Raw genomic sequence first — 19,172 nt, forward strand, 5'->3', positions numbered from 1 at the left:
ACTTGGAGGCTATGGCTTTGGCTCTCACATGTAGGTGGAAGTGTTTGTTGAGGACTTAAGAGTGGTAAAGAAGGTAGCTGCGATTCCGTATGCTTGGTTCCGTTGATGGGTCCTTAAACACGTTATTTAACCCCTCTATACTGCGGGTTCATTACCCATAAAGTGGGTATACAGTAATGATAGATCTACCTAATGGCGTTACGAGGATTACTGGAGATTCTCTATATAAAGCGTTTAGCACAGTGTCTGTTACTATTACTGCTGGACCGAGAACTACAACATGCTTCCTTGCCATCTAAAACCGTTATACAGGCCAGGCGCGGTGGCTCACGCCTGTAATTTCAACACTTGGGGAGGCCGAGGCGGGCGGATCACCTGAGGTCAGGAGTTCGAGACCAGCCTGACCAACATGGAGAAACCCTGTCTCGGGTGGAGGTTGCAGTGAGCCGAGATTGCGCCACTGCACACCTGCCTGAGCGACAGAGCAAGACTCTGTCTCATAAATAAATAAATAAATCCCTTATACAGCTCTCATCGCCTAGAATATGCGTTCTTCCCTCCCGGTCTATATAAAAGCCTGAAAAACAGTAGGTCGGGTATGGTGCTTACACCTGTAATCCCAACACTCTGGGAGGCCAAGGCGGTGGATCACTTGAGGTCAGGAGTTGGAGACCAGTCTGACCAACATGGTGAAACCCCGTCTCTACTAAAAATTAGCTGGGCGTGGTGGCTCGCGCCTGAAGTACCAACTACTAGGGAGGCTGAGGTAGGAGAGTCGAAGGAACCCGGGAGAGCCGGGAGGGGGAGGCTGCATGAGCCGAGTTTGCTCCAGTGCACTCCAGCCTGGACGACAAAGATTGTCTCAAAAAAATTAAAAATTTAAAAGTTTCTTCATAAATTAAAAATTCTGAAAAACAGCACAAGTCCTGTCATCTCTGGAAACCTCCAGAGCAGCGCTTCTCAAGCATGAATAAGAGTCATCTGAAGATTGTACTAAGATACAGATTTTTATTCAGGAGGCTGGGTGGGGAGTTGATATTCTGCATTTTTAACAGGCTTCGGAGTGATGCTGGTGCTACTGGTCTATGGACTGGCTAGTAGGACTCTAAAGAGTCTGAATTCCCTCAGCACATTATTATATTTTTAATATTTCTTCCAGGTGATACTCAGAGGGCAGGAACCATGCCTGCTTACTCATCACTGATCCAAAGGCTCTAGCACCAATTTCTCGATTTTGGCACTATTAATACTGATATTGGTGGCAGCTGAAGGCATCGTATTGCCATGTAACTAGTCTAACCAGAAAGAGTGCCATGGGCAGAGGTCACTATCTGATGAATAAATGTCAGGACAACACAGTCTTCAGGGTCATGCACTGAAAGAGGAAGGCTCATTCTCTTTGAGCACCTCACCATGTGTCTTCATGAAGAGGCAAAACACAAGGGTCACTAAAGTGTAAGACATCCACTAAATAGTAAACCAAAAAGCAGAAAGTTAATGTTCTGTGATTTCTCCTGTCTAGGGATAAAAGGTAGATTCTGTGGTACCAATAATATTAAGAGGAGGAGGAATTTTAGGGTTAACAATACTCCAGCTGGGTGCTGATGGCTCACACCTGTAATTCCAGCACTTTGGGAGGCTGAGGCGGGTGGATCACTTGAACTCAGGATTTCAAGACCAGCCTTGGCAACATGGCAAAACAAAACCCCATTTCTACTAAAAATACAAAAATTAGCCAGGTGTGGTGGTACATGCCTATAGTCCCAGCTATTTGGGAGGCTGAGGCAGGAGAATCACTTGAACCTGGAAGGCGAAGGTTGCAGTGAGCTGAGATTGCACCACTGCACTCCAGCCTGGGTGACAAAGCAAGAGCAGGTCAAAACTCCCGTGCTGATCAGTAGTGGGATCGCACCTGTGAATAGCCACTGCACTCCTGCCTGGGCAACATAGCGAGACCCCGTCTCTTTAAAACAAACAAACAAAACAAAACAAAGCACCAGTATTTCAAGGCTGAATGGGATTGAGGCCAGGATTCAGGAAATGGTTTTCCACTGCCAGCAGATGGTGCTAGGAGAGTACTTATTCTCAATGGCAAAGCCATTACTCCACCAGACTGAGCCAGGGAAAAAGAAAGGAGCCCTCCTCTTCAATTAAACAATTATTCACTAACTGAATATGTGTTTACTGAGCATTCAGCATGTGCCCTAGATCTTTTTTTCAAAGTGAGGTTATCGAGGCTGGGCATGGTGGCTCATGCCCGTAATCCCAGCACTATGAGGCCGAGATAGGCGGAACACCTGAGGTCAGAAGCTTAAGACCAGCCCGGCCAACATGGTGAAACCCTGTCTCTACTAAAATACAAAAATTAGCCAGGTAATTGGCGCATGCCTGTAACCCTAGCTACTTGGAAGTCTGAGGCACGAGAATCGCTTGAGTCTGGGAGGCAGAGGCTGCAGTGAGCTGAGATCATGTCACTGCACTCCAACCTGGGGAACAAAGTGAGACCCTGTCTCAAAAAAAAAAAAAAAAAAAATTCCCAGTCCTCTTGTGAACTTGTCTCTTCATCATGTACAGTTGGGCGGCTGGGGGGAGGATATCAAATCCCAATGCTTGCCCTCTAATACTTAAATTGTAGGAGTCTTGGGAAGATCTTTTCAGCTTTTTTCATACCCCACTGGGAGTGGGTATGAGATGCTAAATTTCTCTGTGATTTTGAATTTTGAGCAGAGTGATGATGGAATGAAGTACAAGATTTGAGATAAGACTTTTTTTTTTTTTTTTGAGACAGAGTCTTACTCTGATGCCCAGGCTGGAGTGCAGTGTTGTGATCTCAGCTCATTGCAACTGCTACATTCTAGGTTCAAGCAATTCTCCTGCTCCAACCTCCAGAGTAGCTAGGATTACAGGTGCCCACCACCATGTCCGGCTAATTTTTGTATTTTTAGTAGAGACGAAGTTTCACCATGTTGGCCAGGTTGCTTTGAACTCCTGACCTCAGGTGATCCACCTGCCTTGGCCTCCCAAAGTGCTGGGATTACAGGTGTGAGCCAGCACGCCCGACTGGTTATGGGTATATTTGTATGTAACAATTTTGGAAGCATATATGAAAAAGTGCTGATGGGGGTCTTTTGGGAAATAGTAGTAGGGTCTGGAATGGGAGGAAACTTCCATTTTGTGATATGCCCTTTGTTTACCACATATGTATTAGTTTAAAAAAAAGCTCTGAGTCAGGTTGGTGGCTCACATCTGTAATCCCAGTACTTTGGGAGAGGCCCAGGTGGGTGGATCGCTTGAGCTCATGAGTTTGAGACCAGCCTGGGCAACATGGTGAAACCCCATCTCTACAAAAAATATAAATATTAGGCTGGGTGCCGTGGCTCACACCTGTAATCACAGTACTTTTGGAGGCCGAGGCGGGTGGATCACTCGATACCAGGAATTTGAGACCAGCCTGGGCAACGTGGTGAAACCCCATTTCTACTGAAAATATAAAAAATTAACCAGGCGTGATGGTGCACACCTGTAGTTACAGCTACTTGAGCGGCTGAGGTGAGAGGATCGCTTTAGCCTGGAGGGTCAAGGCTGTAGTGAGCTGAGGTCTGCCACTGCACTCCAGCCTGGGCAACGGGAGTGAGACCCTGTCTCAACAGATAGATAGATAGATAGACAGACAGATGGCTGGGTGTGGTGGCTCACACCTGTAATGCCAACACTTTGGGAGGCTGAGGTGGGTGGATCACTTGAGGTCAGGCGTTCAAGACCAGCCTAGTCAACATGGTGAAACCCCATCTCTGCTAGAAAAAAATACAAAAATTATCTGGGTGTGGTGGCAGGTGCCCATAATCCTAGCTACTCTGGAGGCTGAGGCAGGAGAATTGCTTGAACCTGGGAGGTGGAGGTTGTAGTGAGCTGAGATCATGCCACTGCACTCCAGCCTGGGTGACAGCGAGACTCCATCTCAAAAAAAAAAAAAAAAAAAAAATATATATATATATATATATATATATATATATATATATAAATTAAGATGGGCATGGTGGTGTGTGCCTGTAGTCATGCTACTTGGGAGGCTGAGATGGGAGGACAGGTTGAGCCTGGGAGGCGGAGGTTACAGTGAACAGAGATTGTACCACTGCACTCCAGCCTGGGTGACAGAGCCACACCTTGTCTCAAACAGAAAAAGAAAGCTCTGTAAGTAATTGGATTCTTGTGGTTCTCTGAATTGGCTCCAGAATCCCTTTCCTAACACGTCCCTGAATAATTTCAGTGTTCTCTGTACTTCTGGACTATTTGAAATCCTACTCTTTTACTTAAAGCAAAGCTGCCGAACCCAACACACCCTAAAGGGAACTCTATCTGCAATTTCCCGTCTTCTCCATCCTCTTTCTTGGATTAAGACACTTCTTGCAGTCAGCTAGCTTCATTTTGCTTCAAGCTTTGCTTGTGTTCTTGGAGAGTGACAAGGGGTTATCAGGAAGCAGGTGGGAAAGAAATTAGTATGAGAGCAGCGGATGAACCTGGAGTTGAGGAAGACAACGTGGACAACAGCTTTTGATCCTGATGAAAAACAAGCATACGGTAGCAAAAGTGGGAAGGAAGGGGAGAAAACAGGTGAGGGGCTTTTGAGACTTGAGGATAGACAGGAAAGCTGGGGTAGGAAGGTGAAAGTATGTAGCAGGTAAGACTAAAAGCAAACCAGAACAACCCAAACTTCTGAATTATTTCAAGGATAATGGAACATGGTTCTTTTTACTTTTTTTTTTTTTTTTTGAGATGGAGTCTCACTCTGTCAGCCAGGTTGGAGTGCAGTGGCATGATCTCGGCTCCCTGTGACCTCCACCTCCCGGTTTCAAGTGATTCTTCTGCCTCAGCCTGAGTAGCTGGGACTACAGGCTTGTGCCACCACGCCCAGATAATTTTTTGTATTTTTAGTAGAGATGAGGTTTTGCCATGTTGGCCAGGCTGGTCTTGAACTCCTGACCTCAGGTGATCTGCCCGCCTCAGCTTGGATTACAGGCATGAGCCACTGTGTCTGACCTGCTCTTTTTACTTTCTATAGGTCTTCAGTAACACACTTTTAATTAATTAATTAATTAATTAAGACAGAGTCTCGCTCTGTCACTCAGGCTGGAGTGTAGTAGACGATCTCGGCTCACTGCAATCTCCACCTCCCAGGTTCTAGCAGTTCTCCAGCCTCAGCCTCCTGAGTAGCTGGGATTATAGGCACCTGCCACCACGCCCCGATAATTTTTGTATTATTATTATTTTTTTTTAGCAGAGATGGGGTTTCACCATGTTGACCAGGCTGGTCTTGAACTCCTGACCTCAGGTCATCCACCCACGTTGGCCTCCCAAAGTGCTAGGATTACAGGCGTGAGCCACCTTGCCTGGCCTTAGTAACACACTTTATACCCTAAGAAGTAGGGGCCAAGACCAGTCTTCCTAGTTTATGGGCAAAGACACCATGACTGAGAGTTAAGTTGTATAAAGATACGTGATTATATGATAGATGGAGTATGAAAACCCATTTCCACATTCTGCTGCCAAAGGCATTTTTTGCCCACCCAGTTGAACTGCTTTCCTTGACCTTCATAGAAGTAATTTTTCCCAAGGAACTTCTTGCCTTTGCAATTGGTTTCAAAGGACAGACTCCAGCACATACCCAAGAGTAATACAGATTAGGGTTTCTTTTTTTTTTTTTTTTTTGAGATGGAGTCTCACTCTTATCACCCAGGCTGGAGTGCAGTGGTGCGGGTCTCGGCTCATTGCAACCTCTGCCTCCCGGGTTCAAGCGATTCTCCTGTCTTAGCATCCTGAGTAGCTGGGACTACAGGTGCACCGTGCTCAGCTAATTTTTGTATTTTTAGTACAGATGAGGTTTCACCATATTGGTCAGGCTGATCTCAGACTCCTGACCTTCAGTAATCCTCCTGCCTCGGCATCCCAAAGTTCTGGGATAATAGGCATGAGCCACCGCGCCTGGCCTGAGTTTCTTGTAAAGGTCTTTTACCTGCGGCAGTGTAGGCAGGCAGGTCATATTACAGAATCCACTTTATACTACATATGTGCTCCTGCCATTTGTGAGCATACTGAACCAGATTTCTCCACATAATTAACAATTTAATTACAAAAGTCTTTTATATTTGTTACTTAAGAAACTATATTTTTTTCTCAAGTATAACTCAGGAAACTGCTAAGAACCAGGACATGAATAATATTTTTTTTCTCAAGTGTAACTCAGGAAACTACTAAGAACCAGGGCATGGAAATGTAAATTATAGCTCTCTGTGCAATTTATAGTGGCAGTTCAGATGAATTTTATTTTTTGAGACAGGGTCTTGTTCTGTCACCCAGGCTGGAGTGCAGTAGCATGATCATGGCTCACTGCAGCCTTGAACTGGGCTCAAGCAATCCTCTGGCCTCAGCCTCCTGAGTAGGTGGGCCTATAGGTGTGTGCCACCATGCCTGGCTAATATTTTTTTTGAGATGCAATTACACATTTTTTTCTTTTCTTTTTTTTTTTTTGAGACACAGTCTCACTCGATCACCCAAGCTAGAGTGCAGTGGCTCAATCTTGGCTCACTGCAAACTCCGCCTCCTGGGTTCAAGCAATTCTCCTGCCTCAGCCTCCTGAGTATCTGAGATTATAGGTGCCCACCACCACACCTGCCTAAAGTTTTGTATTTTTAGTAGACAGGGTTTCACCATGTTGGTCAGGCTGGCCTCGAACTTCTGACCTTGTGATCCACCAGCCTCGGCCTCCCAAAGTGCTGGGATTATAGGCATGGGCCACTGCACCGGCAGAATTTCACTCTTGTTGCCCAGGCTGGAGTGCAATGGCACAATCTTGGCTCATTGAAACCTCCACCTCCCAGGTTTAAGCAATTCTCCTGCCTCAGTCTCCCAAGTAGCTGGGATTACAGGTGCCCGCCACCACACCCAGCTAATTTTGCATTTTTAGTAGAGATAGGGTTTCACCATCTTGGTCAGGCTGGTCTCGAACTCCTGACCTCAGGTGATCTGCTTGCCTTGACCTCCCAAAGTGCTGGGCGTGAGCCAACGTGCCCGGCCTGCCTGGCTAATTTTAAATTTTTTTTGTAGAGATAGGTCTCACTGTGTTGCCCAGGCTGGTCTCGAACTCCTGGCTTCAAGCAGTCCTCCTGCCTCAGACTCCCAAAGCATTGGGATTACAGGCATGAGCCACATGCCCAGCCCAGAAAAATTGTAGCATCCCATTTTCTTCTCTCCTGAACTCTAGTCAGTTCCTGAATGTAATGTATATTTGTGTGCTTGTTCTGCCTGTATACTCTGAGCCCCTCGAAAGCAAAAAGCATGTCTGAATTATCTGTATATCCCAATGTCTAGCATAGTGCCTGCCACACAGTCAACTGCTCAAGTAATATTGTTGGTTAATAATCCATGACCCTGGACGCCAGGGCCTAGCCCTTTGAGAACAGCATAGCTAGAGCCCTGCCTGAGCAGTGCTGTTCCAGAGCCCCCACATTGTAAAGGTTTCTTTCTTTTCCCTTACCTTTCCCCCAGTAATTCACCTGCCACTTTCTGTGTCAGGGAGTGCTAGGGCCCCTTTCCTGGAATGTTCTCCCATACACAGGGCTGAGGGCTTAACCGTCCTAAGAGAAGATGCCTGTTTTTCCTCTAGGCATGACCCCAGGGAACAGACGCAGATCCTAACTTAGCAGCCAGATGATCCTTCCTTTTAATTGTTCATTCCTGGGTCACTCCCATTGTAAATGACCTGAAGAGGGACAAAAATGTCATTCTGGACACACATTTATCCTTAGCAAGAAGAGAAGCTTGACATCAGGGCAACACTGTATATGACATCAGTGGATAGATCCCTTAATGCCATTCTGTTAGTTATTTGAGAATGACTTTTTTTTTTTTTTTTTTTTTAAGATGGAGTTTTGCTCTTGTTGCCCAGGCTGGAGTGCAATGGTGCGATCTCAGCTCACTGCAACCTCTGCCTTCCCGGTTCAAGCAATTCTCCTGCCTCAGCTTCCTGAGTAGCTGGGATTACAGGCATGAGCCACTATGCCTGGCTAATTTTGTATTGTTAGTAGAGACGGGGTTTCTCCATGTTGGCCAGGCTGGTCATGAACTCCCAAACTCAAGTGATCAGCCTGCCTCAGCCTCCCAAAGTGCTGGGATTACAGGCGTGAGCCACCACGCCCGGCCAGTAATGACTTTCTTTATTGCTTTCTTTTTTTTTTTTTCTTTTTAGAGAATGACTTTCTATTTATGTACTGATTATTGCTGAATCTTGATTCCCTACTGCTCTTAGGACACAGGGGAGAATCTAATTAAACCATAAGAGAGTACAAGTGTAAATTCTAAGCCCTAAAGAACAATTTGTCCCCAGAAATACAGAAACTTCCCTAACAATTTGGGTGGAAAATTGTGAGGGCAGGAATTCAGAAGGGCCTCATGGGGCTGATTTTATACATACATAAGGTTATAGAGTTATTTTTCAATATATTTGGTCAAATATGTTGAATCCAAAGAGAAACATGTTAATTCTGGAATATGTCTTATGTAAAGTCATTAATCCCTTAGCTTTCTCCTTGTCCTTGCAGAAACAAACATAACAATTGAAGAAAACCTCCTGCAGAATGAGGCTCACTTACCTGACTTTTCACATTACCCCACTTTTCCTTCCATAGCTAAGGACTTACGTGACAGGAGTGGGGACGGAGGCCAGAGGTGCACGGGACCAAAACTTCTCACTGACCAGCTTCATTAATTTGTAACTGTTTGGAAAGGCCAATCAATTAAAATCCTATCCTTTCTCTGACTGGGGTAAATTGATTTCGGTAATGGTTAATCTATCGAAATAGAATTCTCATTGAACACTTACCCTTTCCTTCTGGGAAAAGCAGCCATTCCTATTTGCAAAATCAAGACAATCACAGTTGCACATTTTCCCAAATCTTTGGCTGTATTGCAATGGTTGTTTCATTTTGTAATCTCCATCTAAACATTTCCTAACCATGGATTAACAATATAGTTACTGACTGGTTTCTTTTAACAGTATTTATCCAACATAACAAAATAAACTGCAATTTGTTATACTTTTTTTTTTTTACAAAACATTTTATAAATATTTTTACAAAATGTATACAAAGCAATTTCAAGTGAGACATACTATACAAATGAAGGTATTTAAGCAAATAAAGCCCACACCACACTGACAGCGAGTGACGCGTCCTCTTTCAGTCAAGTCAGTCTGTAAGGCCTCCCTAATCTAACAGAATCTACTAAATCCTTCAGAGCTAAAATATTTTTTCGTAATTGCCAGATTAAAATTTTGCTTTATCTTTAGAAAGTACTTAAGGACACAGAAAATCAAATGCTTAATAACAAATTCACACTTTTCCACAACAGGGAAAAAAAAAAGCAGCTGATTTTTGTTTCTGAGTACAAATGGTTCTAAAACGTAACTTTGACTAATGAACCTGAACAACTGAATGTTGGCCATCTGAGGCTGAGCTCTCCTACCCTTCACCAGAGGGGGCTCGACACGCGAGTTATGATCCATGTGTGTAGAACCTAATCATGGGAGTAAAATACATTTCATAATCTTCATCTGTCGTTATCTAGAATCCTTCCTCCATAAAAAGGAAACTTACATACAAAGACACAAAAATTTACAAGTTTCATTTTGGTAAATTAGGCTCTCCATTTCCTAGACAAGTGTTAGGGCTTAAAAACCCTTTAAGATGGTATATAGCAAAGCTAGGACTGTAGGGGGCAGGATAGGGAAGAAAGAGAGGTGACAAATGTACATGAAGCTTATCTTGTCTCTTGAGAATTCCACTGATTTGCAGTAATGAATGTAACTCAGCAGCTGACGTGAAGGCTTGCTTCCAGGTATAAAGTTTCACAATGAGAATTTGATTAGGAGGGATCATCTTTAAGTCTTGCTAGGAATTAGGGAAGCATGAGGCCTAAGGGAAGAAGAGCCTATGAAATCATGGAGTTCAGGGCAGGGTGTTATCCCAGGGCCACCCAAACACAAAGTACTGACTGGCAACACCAACTTATCTTTCTAATATGTTACAATACAGGAAAAAGGGGAAATCTGCAAATTTGACATTGGCACAAATAAGGAAAAACTGGTAACCCTAAAATGGTCCAGGTTTTCCAATTTGTATTGGCTGGGGCAAGTGGTTGGGGTGAAGGTATGTTGCTATTCTGAAGACTGGCCATCTCATAGGGTTTTTTTGTGTGTGTAGTGGGACAGAAGGGCAGGGGGATACAAGTCCTCTGTTGCTGTGTTTTCTAATCAGAAGCCTTCATTTCCATCATGGGCCAATCTGGAAAAGAAATGCCCAACATGATGACAGTGAGGGTCATCCCCATGCTGGAGACAGCCAGAAGCAGATTCTGGCAACGCATTAAAGTGGAGACCAGTGGATGCACCTCTAGAGCCAGGGAGAAAAGTGAGGGAGTACACACACTAAGAGAGTGAGTGTGCACACACGGTAACCAAAATGACCTCTGGATCCGAGCAGCTCAGAGACACATGCGAGTGTATGTGTGGGAGAAGAGTGTATAAAAATACTACCATGTAGCTTTCCCAATGGGAGGAGATAAGTGATGGTTACAATGACATTGAGAATAAAGGTAACAACAGAAAAGGGAAAACCTGGGGCAGGTATACAAGAAAGGAAAATGGAGAACACTTCCTGACAAGAAAGAAAAATAAATAAAGCAATAAAGTCACGCTGACTACTACGAACACGGGCCAAACACAAACCGTGACAGGGCATATCCTTTGGCTCTCAAATGAGAATCTCATGTCTCAGATCGTTCCTTTTAGTGGTGGGCTAGCTGGTTACCTTTGGTTTGTCTGTGTTTTGGTAATGAATTGCTGCCAGGGGTGACTACTGTTCTCAGACAAGAAGCATAAAAACAAGGCCAAAGTCCCCTTAAAGTTTAAACTGAAAAATTACAACATAATTTTCAAATGAAGGTGCTTTTGATGCTTGGTTATTAGTTGTGGGAGACGGTGCAAAGAGAGGTTAAATGAAACAAAATCCAGCAACAAACAAAAACATACATCATATGTTGACTATATCCAATTATAAATGCAAAACTTGTTTTTTCTCAATAGTTAACATATATATGCTTTTACATATATACATATTAATATTATAACCCTCATGGCTCTATCCTGGCCTCCCCTGTACACTGTGCCTCTTAAGTGGTTTCCATTTTCCTTTATTTAGCCTGGTGAAATGATTTCAAATTCTGCTGTTTTAACTAAAAACAGAACATTTCCTAGATGAAATTCAGCATGGATATGCCTAAAAGCATGAGGTTTTGCTCCAGGAGCATCAGAAAAGCACTTGAACCATCCACAGGGACGCCCTGCAATGCCCTGCTATGTGCTACTGGCTTTCCCACCAGGGTTGCGGGTCCCCGGCAGCGCAGCCAGCAATTTACTGCTCAAGGATGGCTGAGGGGGAAGAATCATGTGGCCTTCCCCTCAACAACAACAAAACATACACACAAAACTCAAAATAATTAAAAAAAACCTCCAAAACTAAATTTGGAGATGCAGTGGGATATTCTTTAAAAAGTAGCTTCTATCTGTCTCATTTGATTTTAGTTAAGTCTGTTCTTTCAAATGACTTATGATTGTCAAAATTTTACGCAGGGCCAAGTATACTGTGGTCTCATGGAGTTACAGTGTTTTTAAAAAATAAAACAAATAAACAAATGACTATATGCACTTTCATAACACTTGAAATGAGTGGGGCCGATCAGACTGCTTTCTAACAAGGATTAATTTTACTAAAGGATCTCCCTGTAATCACAGCAAGTATTGCTCTTAAACAAAGAACAGGATTGAGATTAGAAAGAATAACCTGTGATGAAAGATCAAGCAGGCTGGAGACAGGAGACCATTTCCATTTGCTTTTGCCAGGAAAGAATGTAACTGGTCCGGGGTGGGGTCTCGGGGCGGGTCAGGGGAGGACTGCGGCTATTAACACTCTAGGATGCTATTTACAGCTGCTTCTAAAATGGAGTCAGTTTCTACAACGCCTTCACTGTGGTCCGGGATGAATTTTTCCAGGCAGTTTTCCTGTGAAGCCATAGGAGAAAAGTTGGGGAAATCTAACTCAACAGAGCCGCTAACCGTGGGGTCACTGTGGGGCTGCCGTCCCGCCTTTTTGAGTTCCAAGATGTTCTTAAATGTGTTTTCTAAACTTTTTGTCAGCTGGAGATCTGGCTGGGGCTCACCTGACCCTTTCATGATGTCTGTGTGTAAAACTTCATTCTTTGGAGAATTCCGCAGACTTTTGTTCTGGAAGGAATTATTACACGTCATCTCCAAGTGCGAATCCGCTAGGATGCTTGAGAGTTTGTTCTCAGTACCGTGATCTGACCTGGATGAGGTTTTCCGGTGCCCTTCGGGGCCGAGAGAGCACTCACTGGTCTTCAAAGGCTCTCTCCGGCTGGCCTTCTCTTCAGACATGCTCTGGTACTGAACTAAGCCCACTTTGTCAAATTTCAGTGCTCTGCCAAGGCATTCTGTTTTTTTAGAAATGTTTCCTTCTGCAGAGACCACGATGTGATTAGGCACTAGATGAAACTGGTCATGATTCATGGGTTCTGTCACACTGGTTTTGGCTCGGTCTCTGCCTTGGGCCTTGGCCGGTGGATGTGGAGAGCTGCTTGCTTTACTGCCGTGCTGGTCGCTGTGGCCAAACTGTGTCTCATGAGCAGCTTTATCAAGTTTGAAGGAACAACAGAAATCAGCCTGAAAACCCTCTGGAAATGGGAACAAAAAGAACATTAGTGAGTGACTGGGAGAGTAGGGATTACACAGCAGACCCTCAGTGGGTCAGGTGTGGACGGCAAAGCCAGCCCCGCTCATGGAGTCCGTCTGCTTCACATACAGGAACATGCAGAAGCAGGACCCTGAGCCTGAGAGGGCATCCTGTAAAGGCAGCCGAGGCTGTGGGGCCCCGGTTTCCAGATGGGGAGCTTAAACCTTTTGAAAAGGTAGATGCTTGATGACAAATGGGAAAACGTGATGGGTAAAATGCTGCACTCAGTCCTGATCTCTAAGTATTATTTTATTTTATTTTTTTTGAGACAGAGTCTTGCTGTGCTGCCCAGGCTGCAGTGCAGTGGTACGATCTTGGCTCACTGCAACCTCTGCCTCCTGGGTTCAAGTGATTCTCCTGCCTCAGGCTCCCAAGTAGCTGGGAGTACAGGCACCGCCACCACGCCCAGCTAATTTAGGTATTTTTAGTAAAGACAGGGTTTACCGCATTGGTCAGGCTGGTCTTGAACTCCTGACCTCAGGTGATCTGCCCTCCTTGGCCTCCCAAAGTGCTGGGATTACAGGTGTGAGCCACTGTGCCCAGCCTCTAAGTATTATTTTAAATTAGTTTTCAGCTAATGACCTCCTTGAAACAGTCTGAAAACAGAAATTAGGTGCTGGTATCAGCCTGGTTTCTTCCTTACAGCAGAAGGGCCTGGAATGGGGCTTTGCAGGGAAGGGGGACAGACACCAGGAAATAGAAAACCCATCTATCTTACATACTTTCTGGGTGAAGAAAGCTACTTGTCTTTGGGTGAAGGCACTTCAGTACCTTTAGACACATAGGAGAAACCTGGCATCGCTTTGCCAAGACCACAAAATGAATAGTCAACAGTCATCCAAAATGATATGGACGTCAATGGGTATGCAGGAACTACGTCTGTGAGTGAGCACTCAACTGCACCAGGTGTCAAGAGCCCAAGGATGGCAAAAAAGATGTCCGTGAGGATCGAGAACATTGAGGGTACAGGTGGAGGGAGGCAGACTGCTGTTAAGCAAGAGTGGAAAAAATGTTAACTCTGGAAGTAACTGAAGTAAAATGGGGCTTTGATGACATCTATAAAACCACAAAGAATATGTATAGTGTGAACATGAAATTTGTTCACCAACTTCTAAAATGTGAGTTCTAGGGCATATATAGCCTTGAAATCTAAAAAGATGATTCCATCCAACAAACATTGGCTGTGCAGGCCAAGGAGGAGAAGGAAGTAGCTGGGATTAGAGGTGTGAGCCATCATGCCCAGCTCTCCCCAGAATTCACATTTTACCTTCAAGTTTTTTGAGACAGAGTTTTGCTGTTGTTGCCCAGGCTGGAGTGCAATGGCATGATCTCAGCTCACTGCGACCTCTGTCTCCAGGGAGTCAAGCCATTCTCCTGCCTCAGCCTTTCGAGTAGTTGGGATTACAGGCATGCACCACCACACTTGGCTAATTTTGTATTTTTAGTAGAGACAGGGTTTTGCCATGTTGGCCGGGCTGGTCTCGAACTCCTGACCTCAGATGACCTGCCCGGCTCAGCCTCCCAAAGTGCTGGGATTACAGGTGTAATCCATGCCCACCTGTACATACAGCTGCCATGCCCAGTCTACCTTCAGGTTTCTTACCCAAAGTTCAGACTCCCAAAGGCCCCACAGTCCCTGAACCATGGCAGAAGCTGTCTACTTTCACTGTGAAGTTTCTTACCAGGGTCTACAAGTGCCAGGCGCTTGTCTCGGGATAGGGAAGCTCTTTCCTCCTGGTTGAACATCCTGTCAATCATCACCATCTCAGCAGAGGGATTGATTCGCTGAAAGAGAGAGGCCAGTCATTTCAGATGCCTTTTATTGACTGCAAACATCTCACTGTGGCTTTGGAACAACGGAAGCAATCAGAACTGACAGTTTGGTGTCTAGGTTGTAGTCATGTCCTATTGAGTCACATAGGATACATATACAATTTTTAAAAAATTTTTTGGAAAAAATAATTTACACATTGGTACAAAGTTAAAAAAATACCACAGGGCATGTAAAAAGTGAGCCTCCCTTCTTTATCTCCCTTGTGCACCCACCACCACCCAGTGCCTCTCCCTGGAGGCATCTGCCTGCCTAGCAGTTTTCAGTACCCTTCTGGAGATATTTTTGACACACATAAGAATATATATGCACTTTGACCAGGCATGGTGACTCACACCTGTAATCCCAGCCTTTGAGAAGCCAAGGCAGGCGGATCATGAGGTCAGTAATTCAAGACCAGCCTGGCCAACATAGTGAAACCCCGTCTCTACTAAAAATACAAAATATTAGCCAGGCATGGTGCTGCATGCCTGTAATCCCAGCCACTCAGGAGGCTGAGCCAGGAGAACTGCTTGAACCTGGGAGACACAGCTTACAGTGAGCCAAGATCCCACCCGTCATTGCATTCCAGCCTGGGTGACAGTGTGGGATTCTGTCTCAAAAAAGAAGAAAAAAATATATGTATGTATATACTTTATTTTATATATATATATATATATATATATATATATATATATATATACACTTCCTTATTTTTGTACCCAAATAGTAGCAACTCTATATACTGTTCTGTATTTTTTTCTCTTCTACTTAATAATATATCTCAGAAATCTTTTCATTAGGATGACCTTTTACTTTATATTCTGCTATGCCTTAATTGTGTTTTTAGTAAAGCTTTCCTTTTTATTTATTTATTATTTTTTTTGAGACGGAGTCTCGCTCTTGTTACCCAGACTGGAGTGCAATGGCGCGATCTTGGCTCACCGCAACCTCCGCCTCCTGGGTTCAAGCAATTCTCCTGCCTCAGCCTCCTGAGTAGCTGGGATTACAGGCACGCACCACCATGCCCAGCTAATTTTTTGTATTTTTAGTAGAGATGGGGTTTCACCATGTGACCAGAATGGTCTTGATCTCTTGACCTCGTGATCCACCTGCCTCGGCCTCCCAAAGTGCTGGGATTACAGGCGTGAGCCACCGCGCCCGGCCCAAGCTTTCCTTTTTATTAAAGCTTTTGCTATTAACAGAATCAAATCTTAAATTATATTTCTAGGTCTTTTATTTTATTTTTATTATTATTTTTAAATTTCTTTTCCACTTAGTATTGGACTGGGTATTATTTAACATGAAAATTCATGGCAGATTCATGGCCAGTATCGTTTTCCTCACAAACAATGGAGCTGGCCTTTTTTGATGTCTCAGAGTTTTGTTTCAGAAATGGCTGTCAAAATGAAAACAATTTTTTTTTTTTTGAGATGGAGTCTCACTCTGTCACCAGACTGGGGTGCAGTGGTGGGATCTTGGCTGACTGCAACCTCCACATCCCGAGTTAAAGCGATTCTCCTGCCTCAGCCTCCTGAGTAGCTGGGACTACAGGCATGTGCCACCACACCCAGCTAATTTTTATATTTTTAGTAGAGACAGGGTTTCACCATGTTGGCCAGGATGGTCTCGATCTCTTGACCTCATGATCCACCTGCCTCGACCTCCCAAAGTGCTAGGATTACAGGCATGAGCCACTGTGCCGGCCTTTTTTTTAATTTTTGAGAGAGACAGAGTCTCACTTTGTCGCCCAGGCTGGAGTGCAGTGGTGCAATCTCGGCTCCCTGCAACCTCTGTCTCCTGAGTAGCTGGGACTACAGGTGTGCACCAGCATGCCTGGCTAATTTTTTTACTTTTTATTTTTTGACAGAGATTCACTCTTTTGCCCAGGCTGGAGTGAAGAGGCGTGATCTCTGCTCCCTACAACCTCTGCCCCCTGGATTCAAGCGATTTTCCTGCCTCAGCCTCCCAAGTAGCTAGGATTACAGGCTAATTGTATTTTTAGTAGAGATGGATTTTCACTATGTTGGCCAGGTCTTGAACTCCTGACTTTGGGTGATCCACCCACCTCGGCTTCCCAAAGTGCTAAGATTACAGGTGTGAGCTACTGTGCCTGGCATAATTTTTGTATTTTTAGTAGAGACAGGGTTTCACCACGCTGGCCAGGCTGGTCTCGAACTCTTGACCTCAGGTGATCCACCTGCCTTAGTCTCCCCAAAGTGCTGGGATTACAGGCATGAGCCACCATGCCTGGTCTGAGTTGTACACTTTAAATGTTAATGTTATGGTATGTCAGTGATCTCTCAATGGATAGCAAAACTAATTTTGACATTTGTCACCAGCTTATCTTTTCAGATGTGCCTCCAGTTCTTCTCCCGCATCTCTGGGTTGGTGAAAGGCAGTAGACGGCATTAGAGTCTCTACTAATGACTCTGCAAACTTCTTAGCTATCTGATCTCAGGCAAGTTACTTAACCAAAGCCCTGGTTTCCTTATTTGTTAAACAAGAGAATAGTACTGACCCACCAAGTATACTACAGCAAATGTTCATTGCAGTTTTGTAGCAGCTAAGTGTAAGTTTTTCTTTTCTTTTTTCCTTTTTTCTTGAGATGGAGTCTCGCTCTGTCACCAGAGTCCAGTGGTGCGATCCTGGCTCACTGCAACCTCCGCCTCCCAGGTTCAAGCGATTCTCCTGCCTCAGCCTCCAGGGTAGCTGGGACTGGCAGGCATCACCACGCTTGGCTAATTTTTGTATTTTTAGTAGAGATAGGGTTTCACCATGTTGGCCAGATGGTCTTGATCTCTTTTGTGATCTGCCTGCCTAGGCTTCCCAAGGTGCTGGGATTAGAGGTGTGAGCCACCACACCTGGCCTAGTGTAAGTTTTTCTACAGTGTGAAATATCTGTGCCTTTTAAATTATATTCTATAATTCCTTGAACTTTTTATCTCTGATTTAGTGGCTGTGACCTATGAAGTTTAAAAAAAACAAGTATCAGTAGCATGACTTTTACCATGGCATCTTCTAGGAGCAGCCATCTGTATTTGTTAAGCATAGCTTGGGTCCTTTTTAGGAGCTGAGTGGCAACTGTTTCAAATTCATTGTCCACTTTAAAAAAAGAGAGAAAGAGAAATAGTAAGAGAGTGTAAATCACTGACTAGGTCTTCTGTTTCTTAAGACTGAAATGCATTATTCTTCCATCATTCAAACATGGCTTATCTGGGGAAATTTTCTCTTCTTAGACGAGCTTTTTCCTGGCTAAAAATCATCCTTCTACACTGCTTTCCCTTACTGTCCACAGGTCATGGAAACTCATTTCAGTACTAGCTTTTTTAACTTTAGGAAACCAAAAACATAATTACTTTGATATCACCTATAAAATAACACCATGTAACAGACTCACAATAAATATCAATGAATAGAGAATGATCTGCTAGTTTAGATGACCTAAGCCTAACTGTATGAAAAACTAAAATAGCTGAAACAAATGAAGACAAAGCTTTATATTAAACCGTCATGGTCATGTGGCTCTGTCCTCTGTCTGTTGGTCTCCAAAGATTTGAACACCTTCTAATTCACTCTTCCTCTCAGTCTTCACACCCCCTGTTTAACGCTGGATCTTGACCCTATTATCTGGTGTCCTAGGGAAGCCCACAGTGGACTCACAGAAACCACTGTGCCCAGAGATCAGAGGCCCCTGCTAGGAGGAGCAAGACTTGTAGTAGCTGAGGAAGGGATTAGAAAAGAGGAGGGCACTGATACAGCCAGGCCTTGGTGGTGGTGGTGGGAAAGTGCATGGCCAGGCATTGGGACAGGAGGAGTTCCAAATTGGGGGAAGGAGCCCTTATCTCTAATTTTATTTTTTCTTTTTGAGACAGAGTGTTGCTGTCACCCAGGCTGGAGTGCAGTGGTATGATCTCTGCTCACTGCAACTTCTGCCTTCTGGGTTCAAACAGTTCTCCTGCCTCAGCCTCCCAAGTAGCTGGGACTGAAGGTGTGCGCCATCACGCCCAGCTAATTTTTGTATTTTTAGTCGAGACAGAGTTTCACCATGTTGGCCAGGATGGTCTTGACCTCAGGTGATCAGCCTCCCTCGGTCTTCCAAAGTGCTGGGATTATAGGCGTGAGCCACTGCACTTGGCCCTTATCTAACATTTTTGTCAGTTTCTTGATGTGTGGCCAATGCCATGGACTCATTTTGGAACCTCAGAGAATACTTCTGGGAGCTCAAGCGCCTAATTCATAAAACTAGAAACAGTTTGGCTGGGCACAGTGGCTCATGCCTCTAATCCCAGCATTTCAAGAGGCTGAGGTGGGCCAATCACTTGAGGTCAGGAGTTCAAGACCAGCCTGGCCAACATGGCGAAACCCCATCTCTACTAAAAAATACAAAAATTAGCTGGGTGTGGTGGCATGCGCCTGTAATCCCAGCTACTCAGGAGGCTGAGGCAGGAGAATCACTTGAACCCAGGAGGTGGAGGTTGCAGTGAGCCGAGATCGTGCCACTG

The 19,172-nt window shown here is 44.5% G+C and overlaps 1 protein-coding gene across 4 annotated transcripts in view; it reads right to left on the minus strand.

The window, feature by feature from the left end:
• Positions 1-8,930: 8,930 nt before the first annotated feature.
• Positions 8,931-19,172, minus strand: part of BICRAL (BICRA like chromatin remodeling complex associated protein) — an 82,095-nt gene continuing 71,853 nt past the window's right edge. For all 4 annotated transcript variants that reach the window (XM_021676089.2, XM_021676090.2, XM_012448667.3 and 1 more), the window contains 3 exons: positions 17,678-17,772; positions 14,540-14,642; positions 8,931-12,798 (listed from right to left, as the gene is read on the minus strand). In XM_021676089.2, the coding sequence (XP_021531764.1) occupies positions 12,011-12,798; positions 14,540-14,642; positions 17,678-17,772 (986 nt within the window). In that variant the 3' untranslated portion in view covers positions 8,931-12,010. The remainder of the gene's footprint in view (positions 12,799-14,539; positions 14,643-17,677; positions 17,773-19,172) is intronic.

The sequence above is a fragment of the Aotus nancymaae genome, unplaced genomic scaffold (genome assembly GCF_030222135.1).
Source record: "Aotus nancymaae isolate 86718 unplaced genomic scaffold, 86718_ANA_hifiasm-v0.15.2.pri h1tg000040l, whole genome shotgun sequence".
Lineage (NCBI taxonomy): Eukaryota > Metazoa > Chordata > Mammalia > Primates > Aotidae > Aotus > Aotus nancymaae.